Consider the following 19,172-nt stretch of genomic DNA (forward strand, 5'->3'; position numbering starts at 1 on the left):
GAAACAGACAGAGAAAGAGAGAGAGAGATGCAAGGGGAGGAGAGAGAGACACACACACAGGTAGAGAGGGAGGCAGAGAGAAAGAGAGAGGAAACAGAGATGCCACGGTGTAGAGAGGGAGAAGATAGAGAAGAGAGAGAGAGAGAGAGAAAGAAAGAGAATATAGGGACAAAAAGTGCCAGTGGAGGAGAGGGGAGGAGGAGAGAGAGAAAGAAAGAGAACAGAGATGCAGAGAGAGAGAGAGAGAGAGAGAAGATGCCAGGGATGAGAGAGAGAGAGAGAGAGAGAGAGAGAGAGGGAGGAGAGAGAGAGAGAGAGAGAGAGAGAGAGAGACAGAGAGAGAGAGAGAGAGAGAGAGAGAGAGAGGAGAGATGCCAGGAGATGGAGAGAGAAGATGAGAGAGACGTAGAGAGAGAGAGAGAGAGAGAGAGAATATAGGGAGAAAAATAGAAGCTATGGTGGAGAGAGAGAGAGAGAGGAATAGGAAAGAAAAGGGAGAGATGCCAGTGGAGGGAGGGAGAGAGAGAGAGAAATGCCAGGGATGGAGAGAGACAGACAGAGAAGTACAGAGAGAGAAAGAGAGAAGAGAAACAGACAGGGAAAAAAGAGAGAGAGAGAGAGATGCCAGGCATGGAGAGAGAGAAAGAGAGAGAGAAACAAAGAGAGAGACACAGGTAGAGAGGGAGGTAGAGAGAAAGAGAGAATGGTAAATAGGGAGAGAAAGAGAGATACCACAGTGAAGAGAGAGAGAGAAAGTGAGAAAGAAAGAGAGAGAAATGCCAGGGGTGGAGAGAGAGAGAGAAAGAGCAGAGAGAAGGAGAGAGAGAGAAAGAGCAGAGAGAAGGAGAAAGAGAGAGAAAGAGGCAGGGTCAGAGGAAGGTGAAGGTGAAGCGTTGAGCATTTGGAGGCTCAGGTCGATAATTAAAATAAATCAAATAAATAAAAAGCGCAGCACAAACCACAATAAAAACATTCACAACATCAGTAACATATTTTATAACGTGACACATGAATTTCAACGATTTCAATTAATGCCCCAGTGTGGAACATTCCAGCCAAAGCGAAAACAGTTCTCCAGGTTATTATCTTGTTTACAGCTTAAAAAAAAAACATATAAATTGATAAGTTTAACATGTTTACCGCGAAAATGTGAAATCGTGCCAATGTCCAATAACTTCTCTCCCGTCCGCTGCTATTTTTAACCAAAATAAATAATAAATCGGGTCGAGCCGGAGACTGTGGAGCGCGGAAAAGTTTGCCTCTATCTCAGACGCAATAATAAGGAGGATATTTTAGACTTTTCAACACTTTTTGTGGCAAACGAGAGTCCTTGTGGGATTATCTCTCGGTTTAAGTTTTGGGTTTTCGCTTGATTACAGAAGTTATAACGCGAAGACTTTTCCTTAATAAGACGAACGCGTGGGAGTGTTTCTGTTTCTAAATCAAATCACACGGAGGGGTTTTTATTTTGCAAAACCAAAAGCGTCGTCTCGCTGAAATCGTATTAAAAATTGAAGAGACGCTTTATGCATCGCTGCGGGTTGGTAATGTGTTTATGAATAATGAGAATGTATGGGAAATGAAGGCGCCCTCTGCTGGTGACCGAAGGGACTGAAGTATTTTTATGTGGAAAATTAGCAGCATGGCTTTGGTCAACTTGCAAAGGGCTTTAGAGTGTAGCTGGTTTAGTCCTGGTTTAGTCCTGGTTTAGTCTTGGTTAGGTCCTGATTTAGACCTAGTTTAGTGCTGGTTTTAGTTATGTTTTTAGTCCTGCTTTAGACCAGGTTTAGTCCTGATTTTAGTCCTGGTTTTACTTCTGGTTTAGTTCGGGTTTTAATCCTGGCTTTAGTCCAGGTTTAGTCCTAGTTTAGTCCAGGTTTAGTCCTGGTTTAGTCCTGGTTTAGTCCTGTTTTAGACCTGATTTAGACCTGGTTTTAGTCTTGGTTTAGACCTGCTTTAGAGCTGGTTTTAGTCCTGGTTTAGTCCTGATTTTAGTCCTGGTTTAGACCTGGTTTTAGTCCTGGTTTAGACCTTGTTTCGTCCTGATTCATTCCTGTTTTTAGTTCTGGTTTAGTTTTGGTTTAGTTCTGGTTTAGACCTTGTTTACTGCTGGTTTTAGTCCTGATTTAAGTCCTGTTTTTAGTCCTTGTTTTAGTCTGGGTTTTGTCCTGATTTAGACCTGGTTTAGTCCGAGTTTTAGTCCCGGTTTTAATCCTGATTTTAGTCCTGGTTTAGTCCCGGTTTAGTCCTGGTTTTAATCTTGATTTTAGTCCTGGTTTTAATCCTGATTTTAGTCCTGGTTTAGACCTGATTTAGTTCTGGTTTAGTCCTGGTTTAGTCTTGGTTAGGTCCTGATTTAGACCTAGTTTAGTGCTGGTTTTAGTTATGTTTTTAGTCCTGCTTTAGACCAGGTTTAGTCCTGATTTTGTCCTGTTTTACTTCTGGTTTAGTTCGGGGCTTAGTAGGTTTAGTCCTTTAGTCCTGGTTTAGTCCTGGTTTAGTCCTGTTTAGTCCAGGTTTTAGTCCTGGTTTAGTCCTGGTTTAGTTTTAGACCTGATTTAGACCTGGTTTAGTCCTGGTTTAGACCTGCTTTAGAGCTGGTTTTAGTCCTGGTTTAGTCCTGATTTTAGTCCTGGTTTAGACCTGGTTTAGTCTTGGTTAGGTCCTGATTTAGACCTAGTTTAGTGCTGGTTTTAGTTATGTTTTTAGTCCTGCTTTAGACCAGGTTTAGTCCTGATTTTAGTCCTGGTTTTACTTCTGGTTTAGTTCGGGTTTTAATCCTGGCTTTAGTCCAGGTTTAGTCCAGGTTTAGTCCTGGTTTAGTCCTGGTTTAGTCCTGGTTTAGTCCAGGTTTAGTCCAGGTTTAGTCCTGGTTTAGTCCTGGTTTAATCCTGTTTTAGACCTGATTTAGACCTGGTTTTAGTCTTGGTTTAGACCTGCTTTAGAGCTGGTTTTAGTCCTGGTTTAGTCCTGATTTTAGTCCTGGTTTAGACCTTGTTTCGTCCTGATTCATTCCTGTTTTTAGTTCTGGTTTAGTTTTGGTTTAGTTCTGGTTTAGACCTTGTTTACTGCTGGTTTTAGTCCTGATTTTAGTCCTGGTTTTAGTCCTTGTTTTAGTCCAGGTTTTGTCCTGATTTAGACCTGGTTTAGTCCGAGTTTTAGTCCCTGGTTTAGTCCCGGTTTAGTCCTGGTTTTAATCTTGATTTTAGTCCTGGTTTTAATCCTGATTTTAGTCCTGGATTAGACCTGGTTTAGTTCTGGTTTAGTCCTGGTTTTAGTCCTGGTTTAATCCTGATTTTAGTCCTGGTTTAGACCTGGTTTAGTTCTGGTTTAGTCCTGGTTTTAGTCCTGGTTTTAATCCTGATTTTAGTCCTGGTTTAGTTCTGGTTTAGTCCTGGTTTTAGTCCTGGTTTAATCCTGATTTTAGTCCTGGTTTAGTCCCAGTTTAGCCCTGGTTTTAATCCTGATTTAAAGTCCTGGATTAGAGCTGGTTTTAGTCCTGATTTTAGTCCTGGTTTAGTCCAGGTTTTAGTCCTGGTTTAGTCCCGTTTAAGTCCAAATATTCGCCGCATCACTGTATAAGCTGCAGGTTTCAAAGTGTGAGAGAAAAGTAGCGTCTTATAGTCCAAAATCTCTGCCTGGCTGTAATATAAAAGCACTTCAGTCAGGTTTTTGATGAGGGAACTCCATTTCCACACGGCAGACGGCTCGAAAAAGTCGATTTGGCCGAACCTCTCCTCTTTCAGAAACACATTTGTACTTGAAATAATAAAACAATATTAAGCGGCGTGTTTCGGCTGATTCTGTTTTGCCTATTATCTCGTTCGCAGCAGAGGCGGCCGCAGCTGTCCCGGGCTTCACGTGCGAGTTTGTGGATAAATAAAGACACATTCATTTCCATTTCTCAGCGTGGGGTCTGGCAGGAGGGCCGAGCTGGCGGGATAATGCCACCGCGGCGCTGCATAAATAAATAGATAATTGATGTTTGGCGCAGATGCCTGGAGGGAGAGCACAGACCCAGATGCTAAAAAACTGGGAGGTAAAGCGGCTCGTCGGGCGCACACCTCGACGACGGGGACAGACGAGAAGAAAAGGAGGGAGGAGGGGGAGAAAGAAGGGAGGGAGGGAGAGAACGGAGGAGGAGAGATGGAAGTTAATTATGCAAATGCCCAAAGAGATGCCAGGGAGGAGTGGCTTTGAATGAGCTCATGATGCACTTTGATTTGTAGTTTAGACATTAGAAAAAAAAGTGCAGTTTGTTTATGTCATTCGTTCATTCGATATTCAAAATAAAACCAAAAATAAGAAAACAAAAAAATAACTAGTTTCTTCGTTATTGTCTCCAAAACCAAAATAAAAAAAATGGATAATGATTCGTTTTTTTCAGTTTTGGATTTTGTGTTTAAATGAAAAATGGAAAAAACGGATAACGACCGTTTCCCATTTCCGTGACTTAAACTGTGATGCCGGACTGAACCAGGACTGAACCAGGACTGAACCACGTCCAGGACCAGATCAGAAGAAGACCAGGACTGAAACCAAGACTGAGGCCAGAATCAGACCAGGATGAGACTGTGATTGAGACCGAGACTGAGACAGGGACCAGACCGGGACTGAGACTGGGACCAGACCAGGACCAGACCAGGGCTGAGAGCAAGTCCTGGTTCAGTCCTTGTTTAGTCCTGGTTCAGTCCTTGTTTAGTCCTGGTTCAGTCTTGGTTCAGTCCTGGTTTAATCCTGGTTCAGTCTGCGTTCAGTCCTGATTCAGTCCTGGTTTCGTCCTGGTTTAGTCCTGGTTTAGTCCTGGTTCAGTCCTGGTTTAGTCCTGGTTTAGTCCTGGTTCAGTCCTGGTTTAGTCCTGGTTTAGTCCTGGTTCAGTCCTGGTTTAGTCCTGGTTTAATCTTGATTCATTCCTGGTTTAATCCTGGTTCAGTCCTGGTTTAGTCCTGTTTCAGTCCTGGTTTAGTCCTGTTTCAGTCCTGGTTCAGTCCTGGTTTAGTCCTGGTTCAGTCCTGGTTTAGTCCTGGTTTAGTCCTGATTCTACTACTTTTTTACCTTTTTTACTTTCTGTACATTATAAATTTAACCAATTGCTGCTATTTGGTCGTGACGTATGTAATGTGATATCAGAGGCTGGTTTAAAAACTTTTACAATAATGTTTAATGTTATTATTATTTATTAACATATAATATTTTGAAGAAACAAACACATCGGATCATTTCCATGCGTTGGACCTTCAAGCTACTCTTAAACTTACAGGCGGCATCCTGACACTAAGCATTTTTGACAAAGGAAAAATTCAGATTGAGGTTTTACTGGTCAAATCTTCACAGGAAAGTTGAGCTCACTACAGTTTTTCACTTCATCTACAGAATTATTACAGGTTTCATCATATATTATACTTTTTTGTGAAGCTCAAACACATTTTTGAGGTTAGAAATGTGTATTTTTAGATCCTTATTAACAGAGATGCAAATTAACTAAAACATGTACCTTGGAAATTTGAAATTGTTGTTTATTTTTTGTCATAATGTTGTAAAACCATCAGCATTTAGATCTGCTCATAAGTTTATCATTGACAATATACTGTTTCTCTTTGGCTCCAGTCGCCTCCATTCCACAATTTTGAACATTCCGATGACATGGGATTTTAAAGAGTCTGTAACATGAACAAGAAATATTCCAAACCAGCACAAGTCGAGGCAAAAAATTCACTGTGAATTCAATATTTTCTGAATCAACCTGTAAAAGTCAAACGTGTCCCTTTCCTCTGTGATTCTGCCCTGAGCCAGGATGTGAAGTTTGCCAGCGGAGTTGGACGTCAATGAGGAGCTATTGGTCTCCCGTCGTCTCTAACACTCATAATCTCAAACTGCAGCAAATGAGAGTTGGCTTCCGCAGACTGGGGGGGTTGGATTTTGGATTCCAGTCAGTTCAGTTATTTTCTCTGTAGAACTCGGAATTTCTGTTATGAAAAATTATTCTTTTTCACAGACCTGATGAGTGAAATTTTAAAGGTTTACCACAAGATACAATTTTCTAATAATTACAGAAAATATTATAATTTCCAGGACACTTAATTTAGAGTTCAGACCATTTATAGAATTGTTAAAATACTAGGATTAAGGACATTAAAGAACACTTATTATGGATTATTTGTATGTTTTTTTTTGGCTTTTAAACATCTCCTCGAGTACTTTTGCTTTGGTATCTCAGGTTTTACAAAAAAAATAAACCATTATCAATCATCTACTGAGGCAGATATTTTCCAGTTTTGGCACTACGCATAATAGAATCTGGTGTGGAGCTCCCTCTATTGGCAGGAGAGAGAATTACCATGGGAGGAAAAACTAATCTAAGTTTATAATGAACATGGCCTGACATTATTTATATACAGAAAGTTGTTTTGTTTTTTTTTTTGCTTATAACGCGACAATCCTGAGAAAATTCAAACCACATATTCTCTTAGGCTCAGAGATAAATTACTTTTTTACACAAGATTACTGAAACCTTTGTGAATGAAGAGAAATACAACTCCAGGTATGTTTTTGTTGAGGGAAAAAATGTATAATATGATAAAAAAAAAAAAAAAAAAAACAAACAAAAAACAAACAAGTATAATGTTAAAAAAATTTAAATAAATAAATAATTAATTAATATTTTTGCTCTCTATATAATAATATCTCAATATAATAATTTGTTCTTTGGACTATTCCTTTTATTTTATTATTATTTAATTTTGAAGATTGAGAATGAGGACTTAATTAAAATTTTTCATATGGAACATTTGACAATAAACTTTTTGAACTGAATATAAATTGATATATATTTTTTCCGGTTAAACCGTATACAAAAGTGGACTAAGGTGGATTATAAGGTCACTTTTTGGTTTGGCTCCAGTCAAATGATGTCGGCGAATTTGAAGCCAGGTCCATATTAGGAATAGGAATTGATTTAAAGGATGTATGGAGGATTTTTTTGTTTGTTTCAAATTGTCAATGAAAGTTTAAAACACCATTACAGAGACGCAGCAGCTTTGTAATTATGATGACCACAAAAAAAAAGAAAGAAAATCTATCAACTGTGGACGTGTTGAGGCCAGATAAACATCAGCCAATAGAAAACGAGGCTGCCTCATTTTCTATTGGCTGTTACGTTGTCAATCAAACTCCCTACGTTTCTAAGGTAACTATGCAGCAGTTCTTAGAGGCTTTTTCTAATTGTGGTTCTCGCAGTTCGCATAAAGTTTGTCGCGATGTCGGACGAGAATCGACGACCAGTTCACCGCAAAAGAAAGTCGGTTTTTGAGGTCGCTGAAAGAAGAAGAGAAGGAGAAAAGGAGCGAAGACAAACTGAGGTGATTCTTGGAGATTCCTTTCAGTGACTGCGCGACTGAAGCAGACAAAGGGTCTAAAAACTGAGGTGTCGGTCTCTAAATTATTTCTAGAGGGACCTGTGGAGGAGGAAGGTGGTGTCAAGGACTGTCGCTGGATTTCTCTTTCCTTAAAAAAATTCTCTATACAACCTTTAAGGACAAAAAAGCAAAATAAAAGCACCAGGGTCATGTAGAGCGAGTTAATACGAACATTGTAAGTCTGAAATGAGGAGAAATGGAGAGAAAGGTGACTTTTGCTTAATCTATTAATTCAATAAACGTCTGTCTGTCTGTTTGTTTGTCCCTTTTTCATGCATAACTCTCGAACCACTCATCTGACCGATCTCAAATTTGGCGGGTGTTATCCTAATGAGACGGGTGTGTGCAGTGCCAATTTTCACGTTGTTAGGACAAAAAATGCTAAAGATCTGGTACAAAGTGTATTGGAGCCAGAAGCACGCCCATGCTCATTTCCTATTTAGATCGCGGTTACTGTACACTCTGTATGGTTAAAACACAAACTCACTTTTTGGGAGGCACCTGTCCCACGTTGACCCGCACACAGATGACCTTCCGCGTCTGCATGCCGATGGAGCAGGAGTTGTCGTCGCCCCTGGCCCTCCCCACAGACGTGTTTCCCGCGGGGATAGAGGAGTCCTCGATGCACTGCCCCCACGGCCCCGTCTGCCAGTGGTACACCGTGCACGGGTGGTCGTTACAGCTGCGCACCTCCTGCAGACTGCTGATGTTTGGGCACTGGATACCACCTACGGAAGATACACGAGTATAAGTACAGGATTTATAAATGTTTGAATGGTCAGGTAGAGGTTCTCTTCATGGATACATGTTGTCACTCACACGCCACGGCAAAACTGGGACAAGAACAAAACTAAAACTTGACTAGATCATAACTAAACTAGGAACGGAGCAGGACTAGGGATGGGCATTCGATTAAATTTTCTTAATCGCTCGTCGGGAGAATTAACGATCGATTTTAGATTCATCATTAACATTTTTATATTAAAATTATCAGCATTATTATTACTATTACTAATCTGCATAAATAAACTCAACTTTACAACATATAAACCAGGGGTGGGCAAACTACAGCCCGGGGGCCATATGCGGCCCTCCTATCTTTTTAATCCGGCCCGCCAAATTTGAATAATAATAATAATCATCTTCAGTCATTTCAATAAATAATAAATACCGTGGGATTTGAAAGACAGATATTTTGTTGTGATGCTTTGTAATGATTTAACAATAACATGGAATATGTTTTCTACATATTATTTTCTATATTATATTATCCCATGTTATTTTTTTCTCATATGTGGGGGATTACCAAAAAACTCCACCCATCTGCTCCTGGTCCGGCCCTTCTGTCAAATTTTAGAACCCTTTGTGGCCCACAAGTCAAAAAGTTTTCCCACTCCTGATATAAACCATCACGACTCTAGAGCCACATCAGCCCGTTTGACATTATAATGTGTTTAATGCAGCTTTGACACTTTTGTTTAAGTTTTGACACATTTGTTTGCGTTTTTTATGGCTCATTTGCATAAACTGTAAGCCTGAAAAAACCCAGCTCTTTCCTTGTGCTCTGATGCGGTTCGGCTTCGGTCGGACTAAAGGACACGACTCAGTGGAATATGAGTGTTCTTTCTGTGACAGAGGAGGTGCTGATGATGGTGAGTCTGTTCTGTGTGTGTGTCGCGTTGGAGATGGTTCATGTTTTCAGAGATCAGAGATTTTTTTTTCATGAATAAATACAATGGTAGAAACTATTATTTGTCTCGATGTTTGTTACTGTATTCTGTGTTTAAAACAAATAATCACTTATTTTTACTTTTACTTTACTTTTTCATACAAAACAACGAGACGTTCATACACAAGAAATTTTGTACTCAACTTTCACTTCTTCAGAAAAACTTGAGACTGGTGTTCCACAAGGTTCAGTCTTGGTGCCTTTAAGTTTCATACATACTGTTGCAAGTAAAACTAAAGTAAATTATATAATAGTGTATATATTTATAGTGTTAGCATCGCATTTGGATCTAGACATGCAAAAAGCAGTAATGCAGTAACACGTCTGGTGCACTGGCAAATTTTCTAATGGAGGGTCCGTCACCTGCTTGTCTTCATGGAGATGTTATTGCTTTGTATAGTACAGCGACTGATCCCAGGACTGAACCAGGAGGACTAAACCAGAACTGAACCAGGACTGAGTGTCGGGACGGGCCCGGAGGTGTGCCCACGTAGACCGTCGGGTGACCGCACGCAAAAGGACCGGTGCACAGCTCCACGCACCATTGAGTGCAGCCGTCGCCCAGTTGCACTTTGCGGACATTCTGCTCTACGGTCTCTGGGTTCTTCCTCTCGCTCTCTCAAGTCCAAGATTAGACCTGGTTTAGTCTTGGTTTGTCCTGGTTTAGTCCTGATTTAGTCCTGGTTTAGTCCTTGTTTAGTCCTGGTTTAGATCTGGTTTAAACCTGTTTTAGACCCGCTTTAGTCCTGGTTTAGCCTTGGTTTAGATCTGGTTTAGAGCCGATTTAGTCCTGGTTTAGTCCTGGTTTGTCCTGGTTTAGACTTGATTTAGATCTGGTTTAGACCTGGTTTAGTCCTGATTTAGACCTGGTTTAGACCTGATCAGACGTGTGCAGGTTTAGTGCAGCTCTTTATTTAACATCATTTCACTTTATTTATGTTGGTCACTTTATTTATTTTAGCTTTTGTTGTGATGAAAAAACTGAAAAGTGTTTGTCTTTTGGACCCATGTGACTTAACTTTATGTTTGCAGTAACGGGATACTGCGTTTACATGCACCATGACGAAACCGGGATACTCAAAAAAAACAAAAACGATCATACCCGGGACACTGATCTCCAAGGAGGTGCCAGAGCCGAAATGTGGGAATTTGAGGCTGCAACTCCAGTGTTTGTGTCAGACGCAGCCTCGTCTCCTTACGCTACACTACGCACAGCAACCTACATTCAGTTTGTTGATTAAAAATGAACATGATCAGCGAAATTCTTCATGATAAATTATTGATTAGTTGACTAATCATGCCCATCCCTAAGCAGGACCAACCCAAATCTACATCAGGACTGCTAAAAAAAGCCAAAGAGCAAAAGTGGGTTTTATAAATTTTGTTAAGGTTTTTTGAGAGAAATATCAAAACAGATAATAACATTTTCCACATTATAAAATTAAACTTAACTATTTCCATAGAAACAAACAGGTGACAAGAGTGATATATTCCAGGTAAAACACTAAACATCTCCAAGGAAACAAGCAGGCGACAAACCCTCCACCACTGAAATCTGGGACAACTAAAGTGGACGCAGTATTTGCTGATGTAACATTTTAGTATTTAGTTGAAAATGTATTGAAATTATTAGAAAAAGATTAATTAAAACCAGCCAGTGTTTGCTGAGCTACATCCTCACAATCTCCTGACAGACCTGGTTTTAGACCTGCTTTTAGTTCTGATTTTAATCCTAGTTTAGTCCTGATTTAGTCCTTGTTTAATCCTGGTTTAGTCCTGGTTTAGTCCTGGTTTAGTCCTGGTTTAGTCCGGGTTTTAGTCCTGGTTTTAGTCCTGATTTTCGTCCTGTTTTAGTCATGTTTTAGTCCTGGTTTAAACCTGGTTTAGTCCTGATTTAAGTTCTGGTTTAGTCCATGGTTTTAGTCCTGTTTAGTCCTGTTTTAGTCCTGGTTTAAAAGTCCTGGTTTAGTCCTGGTTTAGTCCGGGTTTTAGTCCTGGTTTTAGTCCTGATTTTCATCCTGTTTTAGTCATGTTTTAGACCTGATTTAGACCTGGTTTAGACACGGTTTTAGTCCCGATTCTAGTCTTGATTCTAGTCCTGATTTTAGACCTAGTTTAGACCTGGTTTAGACCTGGTTTAGACCTGGCTTAGTCCTGATTTTAGTCCTGGTTTAGACCTGGTTTAGTCCTGGTTTAGACCTGGTTAATCCTGGTTTAGACCTGGCTAAATCCTGATTTATTTCTGGTGTAGTCCTGGTTTACACCTGATTTTAGTCCTGGTTTAGTCCTGGTTTAGACCTGGTTAAGTCCTGGTTTAGACCTGGTTTTAGTCCTGGTTTAGTCCTGGTTTAGACCTGGTTTAGTCCTGGTTTAGACCTGGTTTAGTCCTGGTTTAGTCCTGGTTTAGTCCTGGTTTAGTCCTGTGTCCTACCGATGTTAAGTGACGTTAAAAGTCACGTCAATTAAGCTTTCAGTTGAAAATGTGTTAAAATTATTAGAAAAATGTTAATTAAACCCAGTCAGTGTTTGCAGAGCTGCATCCTGACAATCTCTAGTTTATCTTTGAGCTCTGACGTGACGGACTCTGGCTGGAGAAGACGACGAGCTAAATAAAGACTAGCCCGAGATAAGAGGCAGATCTGTGGAGGTTTGGAGTGACAGGGGGGAGCTGACCCGGGGGGCGGCGTCTCTTCACATAGCCCCGAGCGGCGGTACGAGCTCAGGTGCGGAGGTCGCGAGGATGACCCCCGTGACACCCGGCCTGGTCATTAGCCGCTGTCACCTTGAGAAGAGAGAGATCCTCAGAAGAAGGTCGCCCATTAGCGGCAGACACGTGGCTTAAGCAGTGATGAAGCACCTGGCTTTGTCCGAGCTAATGCCTTTTGGACCATTTTCACTCAGAATACTAATAATGGTTTTAACTCTTTTTGTTTCAGGAAAAAAAAAAAAATAATAATAATAATGTTTACATCATTTATTGTTATGGCTAAATGTGAAATTCAGGCTTTTGATTTACTAATTAAATTCTATGATCTTGTTATTCGTTATAGTATTATTCTTTATTAATATTTTTAAACTTTTTTTTTTTTGTATTTATTTGAAACTTTTTTTTTTGTTTCTTAAAATATTTAGCTTTTTTCTTTTAGCAATAATTTTGATTTTTTTTTTCATGAATAAATACAATGATAGAAACTATTATTGTTTCGATGTTTGTTACTGTATTCTATGTTTAAAACTAATAATTCATATGACTTATTATCACTTATTTTTTACTTTTACTTTACTTTTTTCATACAAAACAACGAGACGTTCATACACAAGAAATTTTGTACTCAATATGTGTTTCTTCATAAAAACTTGAGACTGGTGTTCCACAAGGTTCAGTCTTGGTGCCTTCCAATTTCATACATACTGTTGCAAGTTAAACTAAAGTAAATTATATAATAGTGTATATATTTATAGTGTTAGCATCGCATTTGGATCTAGATATGCAAAAAGCAGTAATGCAGTGACACGTCAGGTGCACAGGCAAATTTTCTAGTGGAGGGTCCGTCACCTGCTTGTCTTCATGGAGATGTTATTGCTTTGTCTAGTACAGCGACTGATCCCAGGACTGAACCAGGAGGCCTAAACCAGAACTGAACCAGGACTGAGTGTCGGGACGGGCCCGGAGGTGTGCCCACGTAGACCGTCGGGTGACCGCACGCAAAAGGACCGGTGCACAGCTCCATGCCCCATTGAGTGCAGCCGTCGCCCAGTTGCACTTTGCGGACATTCTGCTCTACGGTCTCTGGGTTCTTCCTCTCGCTCTCTCAAGTCCAAGATTAGACCTGGTTTAGTCTTGGTTTGTCCTGGTTTAGTCCTGATTTAGTCCTGGTTTAGTCCTTGTTTAGTCCTGGTTTAGATCTGGTTTAAACCTGTTTTAGACCCGCTTTAGTCCTGGTTTAGCCTTGGTTTAGATCTGGTTTAGAGCCGATTTAGTCCTGGTTTAGTCCTGGTTTAATCCTTTTTTGTCCTGGTTTAGACCTGGTTTAGACTTGATTTAGATCTGGTTTAGACCTGGTTTACACCTGGTTTATTCCTGGTTTAGACCTGGTTTAGATCTTATTTAGTCCTGGTTTAATCCTGGGTTAGTCCTTGTTTAATTCTTGTTTAGACCCAGTTTAGTCCTGCTTTAGTACTGGTTTAGTCCTGGTGTCCTACTGATGTTCAGTGATGTTAAAAGTTGGCTCATTTAGGCCTGTATGAAGTTGGAAATTATTTGCTGTTGCTAAAATCGTTTTATGAATGCTGCAATATAATAATAATAAATAAATAAATATATATATATATATATATATATATATATATATATATATATATATATATATATATATATATATATATATATATATATATAAAAACACAATATTAAAAACATATATTATCAGTTGTTATTGAAACTCATCATTGCCAGATGCTTTTACTTCAAAGACCTGCCTGTGTGTGTTTGTATTTGTTCTCTACCTCGAATTTATTCACCCGTAATGAATAAATTGTAGTAGATGTCACACCATGGAACATTCCAGACAAAGAAAAATCATCTCCATGGAGACAAGCAGGAAAAGTTGCACAATGCACCCTCTACTCAACCCAAACAAATAAAAACATTCCAACAAAATAAGTTTCCTTGCTCCTGAGGAAAGTTGCTGTAGCTGTGACATGCTGCTCTTGGCTCTGTCCTTCGGAGGCCCATTCATTACACATATTATTGGAATTCATTACGGCGGCCATTTGTCAGACCAGAGACTCATTACCACAAGAAGGACACGCCATTATTGCTACAATGCTTAATTAAATAGCTAATGAATAAATATTTAAGTGCTACCAATTACTGCGAACATGCCTTTCCTGAGATGGTTTTCAACTAGAAGCCATCTTAATTTGCTCCGGACTCTTCAGTGCGTATTATTTGCAGTTTGGATAATGATGTTATTTACTTGGCTCGGCCTTGTCAGACGTTAATCCCTTTTGTAAATGCAGACGTGTGTCTCCACCTGAATAATTAGCAGATACAGTATCCTGCAGTCACGTGAGCAGTGCCTCAGGAGGAGATGTGAATGAAAGGGGTGGAAACTCCGGAATACAAATGTCTACTGACTGTCTGTTAAACTGCAGACAAAGCTTAAGACAATTATAGCAGAATTAGCTCATAAATGGATTTGTATAAAGTCATAGAGTTTTCAAGATGTGACTTTCATTCAGAGATATGACTGCGGTGAGAATGATGTTAACTGTAACTAACTGGATAATGAAAACTTAATAATAATTGGACTATAAATATACTCACATAAATGAACCATGAAGATTTTACATGATTTAGTCGTGTCCCCGAGACATGTGATATGTGTTCAAATCAAATCAAATCTTTTGCTGATAACAATTGTAATGCCAATTTATTCTTAATTATGAAATCACTGGACATGATGAGGTTAAGACAATTATCTAGTCAGAAAACAGAATGAGCCCTACATGAGTCTCATTTATTTTGCCAGTTTCAAAGCTGAAATCCAGTTGGTTCTGACCTAAAATGCTTCTCTCTCTGATCTGAATCATCTCTACCTAAACCCCACACTGCAAATTTCTCTGATCTGGCCAAGATTTTAAAACTTATATCAGGTTTTTCATCTTGTTTTCACATTTATTATCTACTTACTAGTTCAGAGACGGCTTCATTCTTGTCTAGAGGTCGTTTATGTTAAAATAACTTGTCAAGTAAAATTATCTTGCGGCATGGACAGATATTTTCACTCATTTTCTGATAGATTTAAGTGTTTATATCTTAAAAGTTGACCGAGCTTTTTTGCACGCAGCACCTCCACGATCATAAACCTCTCACGATCTCTGCAGCTCAGTGAGGGAATTCTGGAGGTTCTGAGATTTCACATGAGTCTGTCCATAAACAGAGAATGAAGCTACGTTTATATGATGACGGTCGGAACAGAAGGTGCAAAAGTGACGTCGCGTTTTCACTTTTTATTCCGCGAGCGTTTTCGGGAGTAAATCTGCGTGCGTACGGTGATGCAAAAGTGTGTGGAATTGGATTGTGTATGGATGCCAGGCGGCTTGGTGGTGATGTATGTGATGTAAACGTGTACGCAAAGTGAGCAGATCTGACCAGAGTTTTGCGTCTTGGGCAGTGTAGACGGAAACACTACGACAGAGAGTATTCAACTTTTCCACTCTGGAGGAGGGTGGTTTCAGATTTTTGTGTTTTTAAGCCCCAAAAACGCCATCACCGTCTAAACGAAAGACACTCCCGATAAAATATTTAGTTGTTTTTACCCGCAAGCGTTCTCGTGTAAACAGGCCTTGAGACAAACTTGTATGTGTCTCTATCTGTAAGTTAAGGCTCTAGTAACCTGCAGGTTCAGTTGTGATTGTCGTTCCAACCTAGAGGAATAACAAAGGAACTCTTTTATTTGACCGACACAATATAAAATTGGGCCAACACAGTCATCAAATCAGACTTGAATATTTCATGTCTTTTTAAAGTCGAAGTAGATTTTTTTGTAGCCAGGCTGGTACCACCTAGTTCCTCTGCTCAGTTTAATTTCTCTCCAGCAACTAGGTCAGGAATCAGAGATGGTTCGCAAAAACCCCAGAAGTGCGAGTTCGGGCACCAGCCAATCAGCGAAGAGCCGTACATTCTGTGTTGTCAACGATTCCCGAGATCGAGGATTTAAAAGCCAGAATAAAGAGAATGTTGGTGAATCTTATCAAGGGGAAACGTTGCTCTTCTTTCTACGGGATTTGAAAAAAAGTAATTGTTCACCTTTACGGACTAAATAGAGCGATTGTTAAATTTGTCAAGGGAAAAGATGTTATTGCCCTTCTTAATCCGTGTGTCATTCGTTCATCTGTTTTTCTAATATAAAACCAAAAATAAGAAAATGAAAAAAACAACTGTTTCCTTCATTATTTGTCTCCAAAACCAACATGAAAAAACAGACAATGATTAGTTTTTTCAGTTTTTTAAATTTTGTGTTTAAATGAAGAATGGAAAAAACGAATAACAGCCGTTTCCCGTTTACGTGACTTCCATGACTGAGATGCCGGACTGAACCAAGACTGATCCAAGTCCGGGACCAGAGTGGACTCCGCGCTTTGACTCCGCGCTTTGACAGGGTCCGAGCCTTTCGCTTCGAGGTCCGGCCCTGTTCGGTGGGCAGTCTGTCCCAGTCTGGTCTCGGTCTGGTCTGGTCTCCGGTCTGGTCTCGGTCTGGTCTCGGTCTGGTCTGGTCTGGTCTCGGTCTGGTCTGGTGGTCTCGGTCTCGGTCTGGTCCTCAGTCTGGTCCCGGTCTCGGTCTGATCTCTGGTCCTGTCCGTATGCAGTGCAAATGTCCGGCATCATAATCACAGAAGTCACAAACGGTAAACGGTTGTTATCCGTTTTTTCCATTTTTCATTTAAACACAAAATCGAAAACTGAAAAAACAAATTGTTATCCGTTTTCTTTCATTTCATTTTGGTTTAGGAGACAAATAATGAAGAAAACTGTTATTTTTTAATTTTCTTATTTTTGGTTTTATATTGAAAAACAAATGAACGAATGACACGTGGATTCTGCAAGGTCAGACGATTTCCGTGAAGTGAAACCTGCAGATGAAAGGCTAGATTTTTTGTGGAGAAACCAAAAACATATTCACACACCATCTTCAGGCCACTTATTTGTCAAACCTCCAGGCTTCCACCACTCGAAATAGAAACTCTCGCTTAAATGTCAGTCCTCTCGCTCAGTATCTCTACCTTTTACTGTCCACCTGCCACCTTCTGCTGCAGCCATCACGGGAGACTCTTTAATCCTCTTCACTCCAGTTTGAAAACGCTCTGATCTCCTCCGCCCACCGCTCCCGTTCCTCAGCAGATGGCCAGAGGGGCTTCCATTTACAACCTATACCGCGCATCCTCTATCGCTCCCCATCAGCGAGAGCGGCACCGACGCCTAAACGATAACTCAAAAAACGCGACAATCTGGCCCGTCTTGCGTGTACTAACTTCTTTAACACTAGAATCCATTATGTATGAGGGAGCCACGTATGCGCTCCTTCCTTTCTACGCCAAAAAACAACATGTAACGCTTATAGTCGTCGGGAAAAAAAAAAGGGAGGCAGGGAAGTGAAACGTTCTGATGGTTTGCCAGGAGACGCTAACCATCTGCGAAGCCCCGCTGACGCGCTTTAGCGAGAACGTCGGCGTGATTGGCAGCGCGCGGGTCTGGCCGGCATCCCAGTGGCACGTACTTCGCTAATTCCAAAAACACTTAGATGTCCGTTATGCACCTATAGGGCGGCGGAGCTCTAGCGATTTTCAGTTTAGTACTCGTGGATTTACGTACAGTATACAGTGTTTTCTTGCCAAGTTTTACTCGAGCGTTTGCTATTTTAAAAAAAAAGGTTTGAGAAATTACACGGTCGATCAGTAGGGAGTTTCAGATTAGTTTTTAAATTCAGTGTTTGTTTTCTTAAGGTTAAAAAGACTAATATTTGATTATTTAAAGTATTAGATAGTTGTGAAATAGTTTCCCCAATACTGGTTGAGTCATAGTACTTAAAGGTGCATTGTGTAACTTTTCTGGTGCAGGGTCCATCGTCTGCTTGTTTCTATGGATATGTCATTGCTCTGCCTGGAATGTTCCACAGTATGACATTAAACAGCTCTCCTACATTTATTAAATTACAGGTGGTTTTACAGCTCAAAAATAGCTACAAAATCAGGCATTTGGACTGTGAGCGAGGCTGACTCTCCACAGATCTGACCCGTAACTTGGTCTGGTTTGGTATCCATGGAGATAGAAAGGTTTAATACTACACTGTGAAACATTCCAGACAGAGCAGTAGCATCTCCATGGATAATAACATTTGATGGACCCTCCATCAGGAAGTTAATACAATGCACCGTTTTCATAATTCCAAATGAAATCAATTTGATGTTTTTTAGGGGTGTAACCGTATGTGTATTTGTGCCGAACCATGCCCCCCGTTTGTATAATGTTAAAACAAATAAAAAACATAATTAAACAAGCAAATTGTCTTGCATTTTGTTCCCATACTGTACTGAAAATGAAACCCAAGGTACATACCAAACAGTGATTTTTGTGTAACGTTACACCTCTAATGACATACTGTGATTGTGTCTGCTGAATAGTTATAATCTAAGACACTTGTAGATCATTATGTTATAATTTGCATTTTAAATCACAAAATTTATCTAAAATGACTTCGTAAAAGAAACAACTCTGCTGATTTCAGTGTCACAAAACTGTGGTGTGGGAGCTGACTTTGCCATAAACATAATCACAACACAGATGGGTGAACTTGGACCTCTGATGGACACCTGAACATCACACTAGAGCGTAGTGGAGTTTTTTTTTTTCACTTATTCCAAAATGACACATTGCTGCTTAATCCTATACATCTCACTAAGAAGATAAAACTGAGGAACAAAGTACAGAGCAGTGGGTGTGAACTGTGACTGTGAAAACAGGGGCTGAGGTCAAGGAAAGTTGAGCAAAGTCAAACCCATATATTATACAGTTGTGATTGTCGTTCCAACCTAGAGGAACAACAAAGGAACTCTTTTATTAGACAGACACAAAATAAAAATGGGCCAACACAACTGTCAAATCAAACTTGAGTATTTAGGTCTTTTTAAAGTGGAAGTAGATTTTTTGTAGCCAGGCTGGGGCCACCTAGTGCCTCCACGCAATTTAATTTCTCTCCAGCGATTAGGAATCAGAATACAATAGACCAGGGGTGTCAAACATACGGCCCGAGGGCTGGACCCGGCCCTCCAAGACCTTTAATGTGGCCCTAGGCTGATTTTGTACAAAAATATTTTCATTATATTTTCTATTAAAATATTGGTAATTTTCTGCATCGTTTATCGCAGCAGCATCTCCAGCGTCTCTGTACGTGGCCCCTCCCACCAGAGCAGCACAAATGAAGACTTGTCTCTTTCCAAACGCTCTTAAAGGACGATCGTTTTGA

General features: G+C 40.1%; 1 protein-coding gene across 1 annotated transcript in view; it reads right to left on the reverse strand.

The window, feature by feature from the left end:
* Nucleotides 1–19,172, reverse strand: part of thsd7aa (thrombospondin, type I, domain containing 7Aa) — a 437,777-nt gene that overhangs the window by 130,102 nt on the left and 288,503 nt on the right. The window contains exon 10 of the mRNA XM_055157370.1: nucleotides 7,903–8,143. Coding sequence (XP_055013345.1) covers nucleotides 7,903–8,143 — 241 coding nt within the window. The remainder of the gene's footprint in view (nucleotides 1–7,902; nucleotides 8,144–19,172) is intronic.

Source organism: Boleophthalmus pectinirostris, unplaced genomic scaffold (genome assembly GCF_026225935.1).
Source record: "Boleophthalmus pectinirostris isolate CB_2022bp ecotype Guang Dong unplaced genomic scaffold, ASM2622593v1 HiC_scaffold_21, whole genome shotgun sequence".
Lineage (NCBI taxonomy): Eukaryota > Metazoa > Chordata > Actinopteri > Gobiiformes > Gobiidae > Boleophthalmus > Boleophthalmus pectinirostris.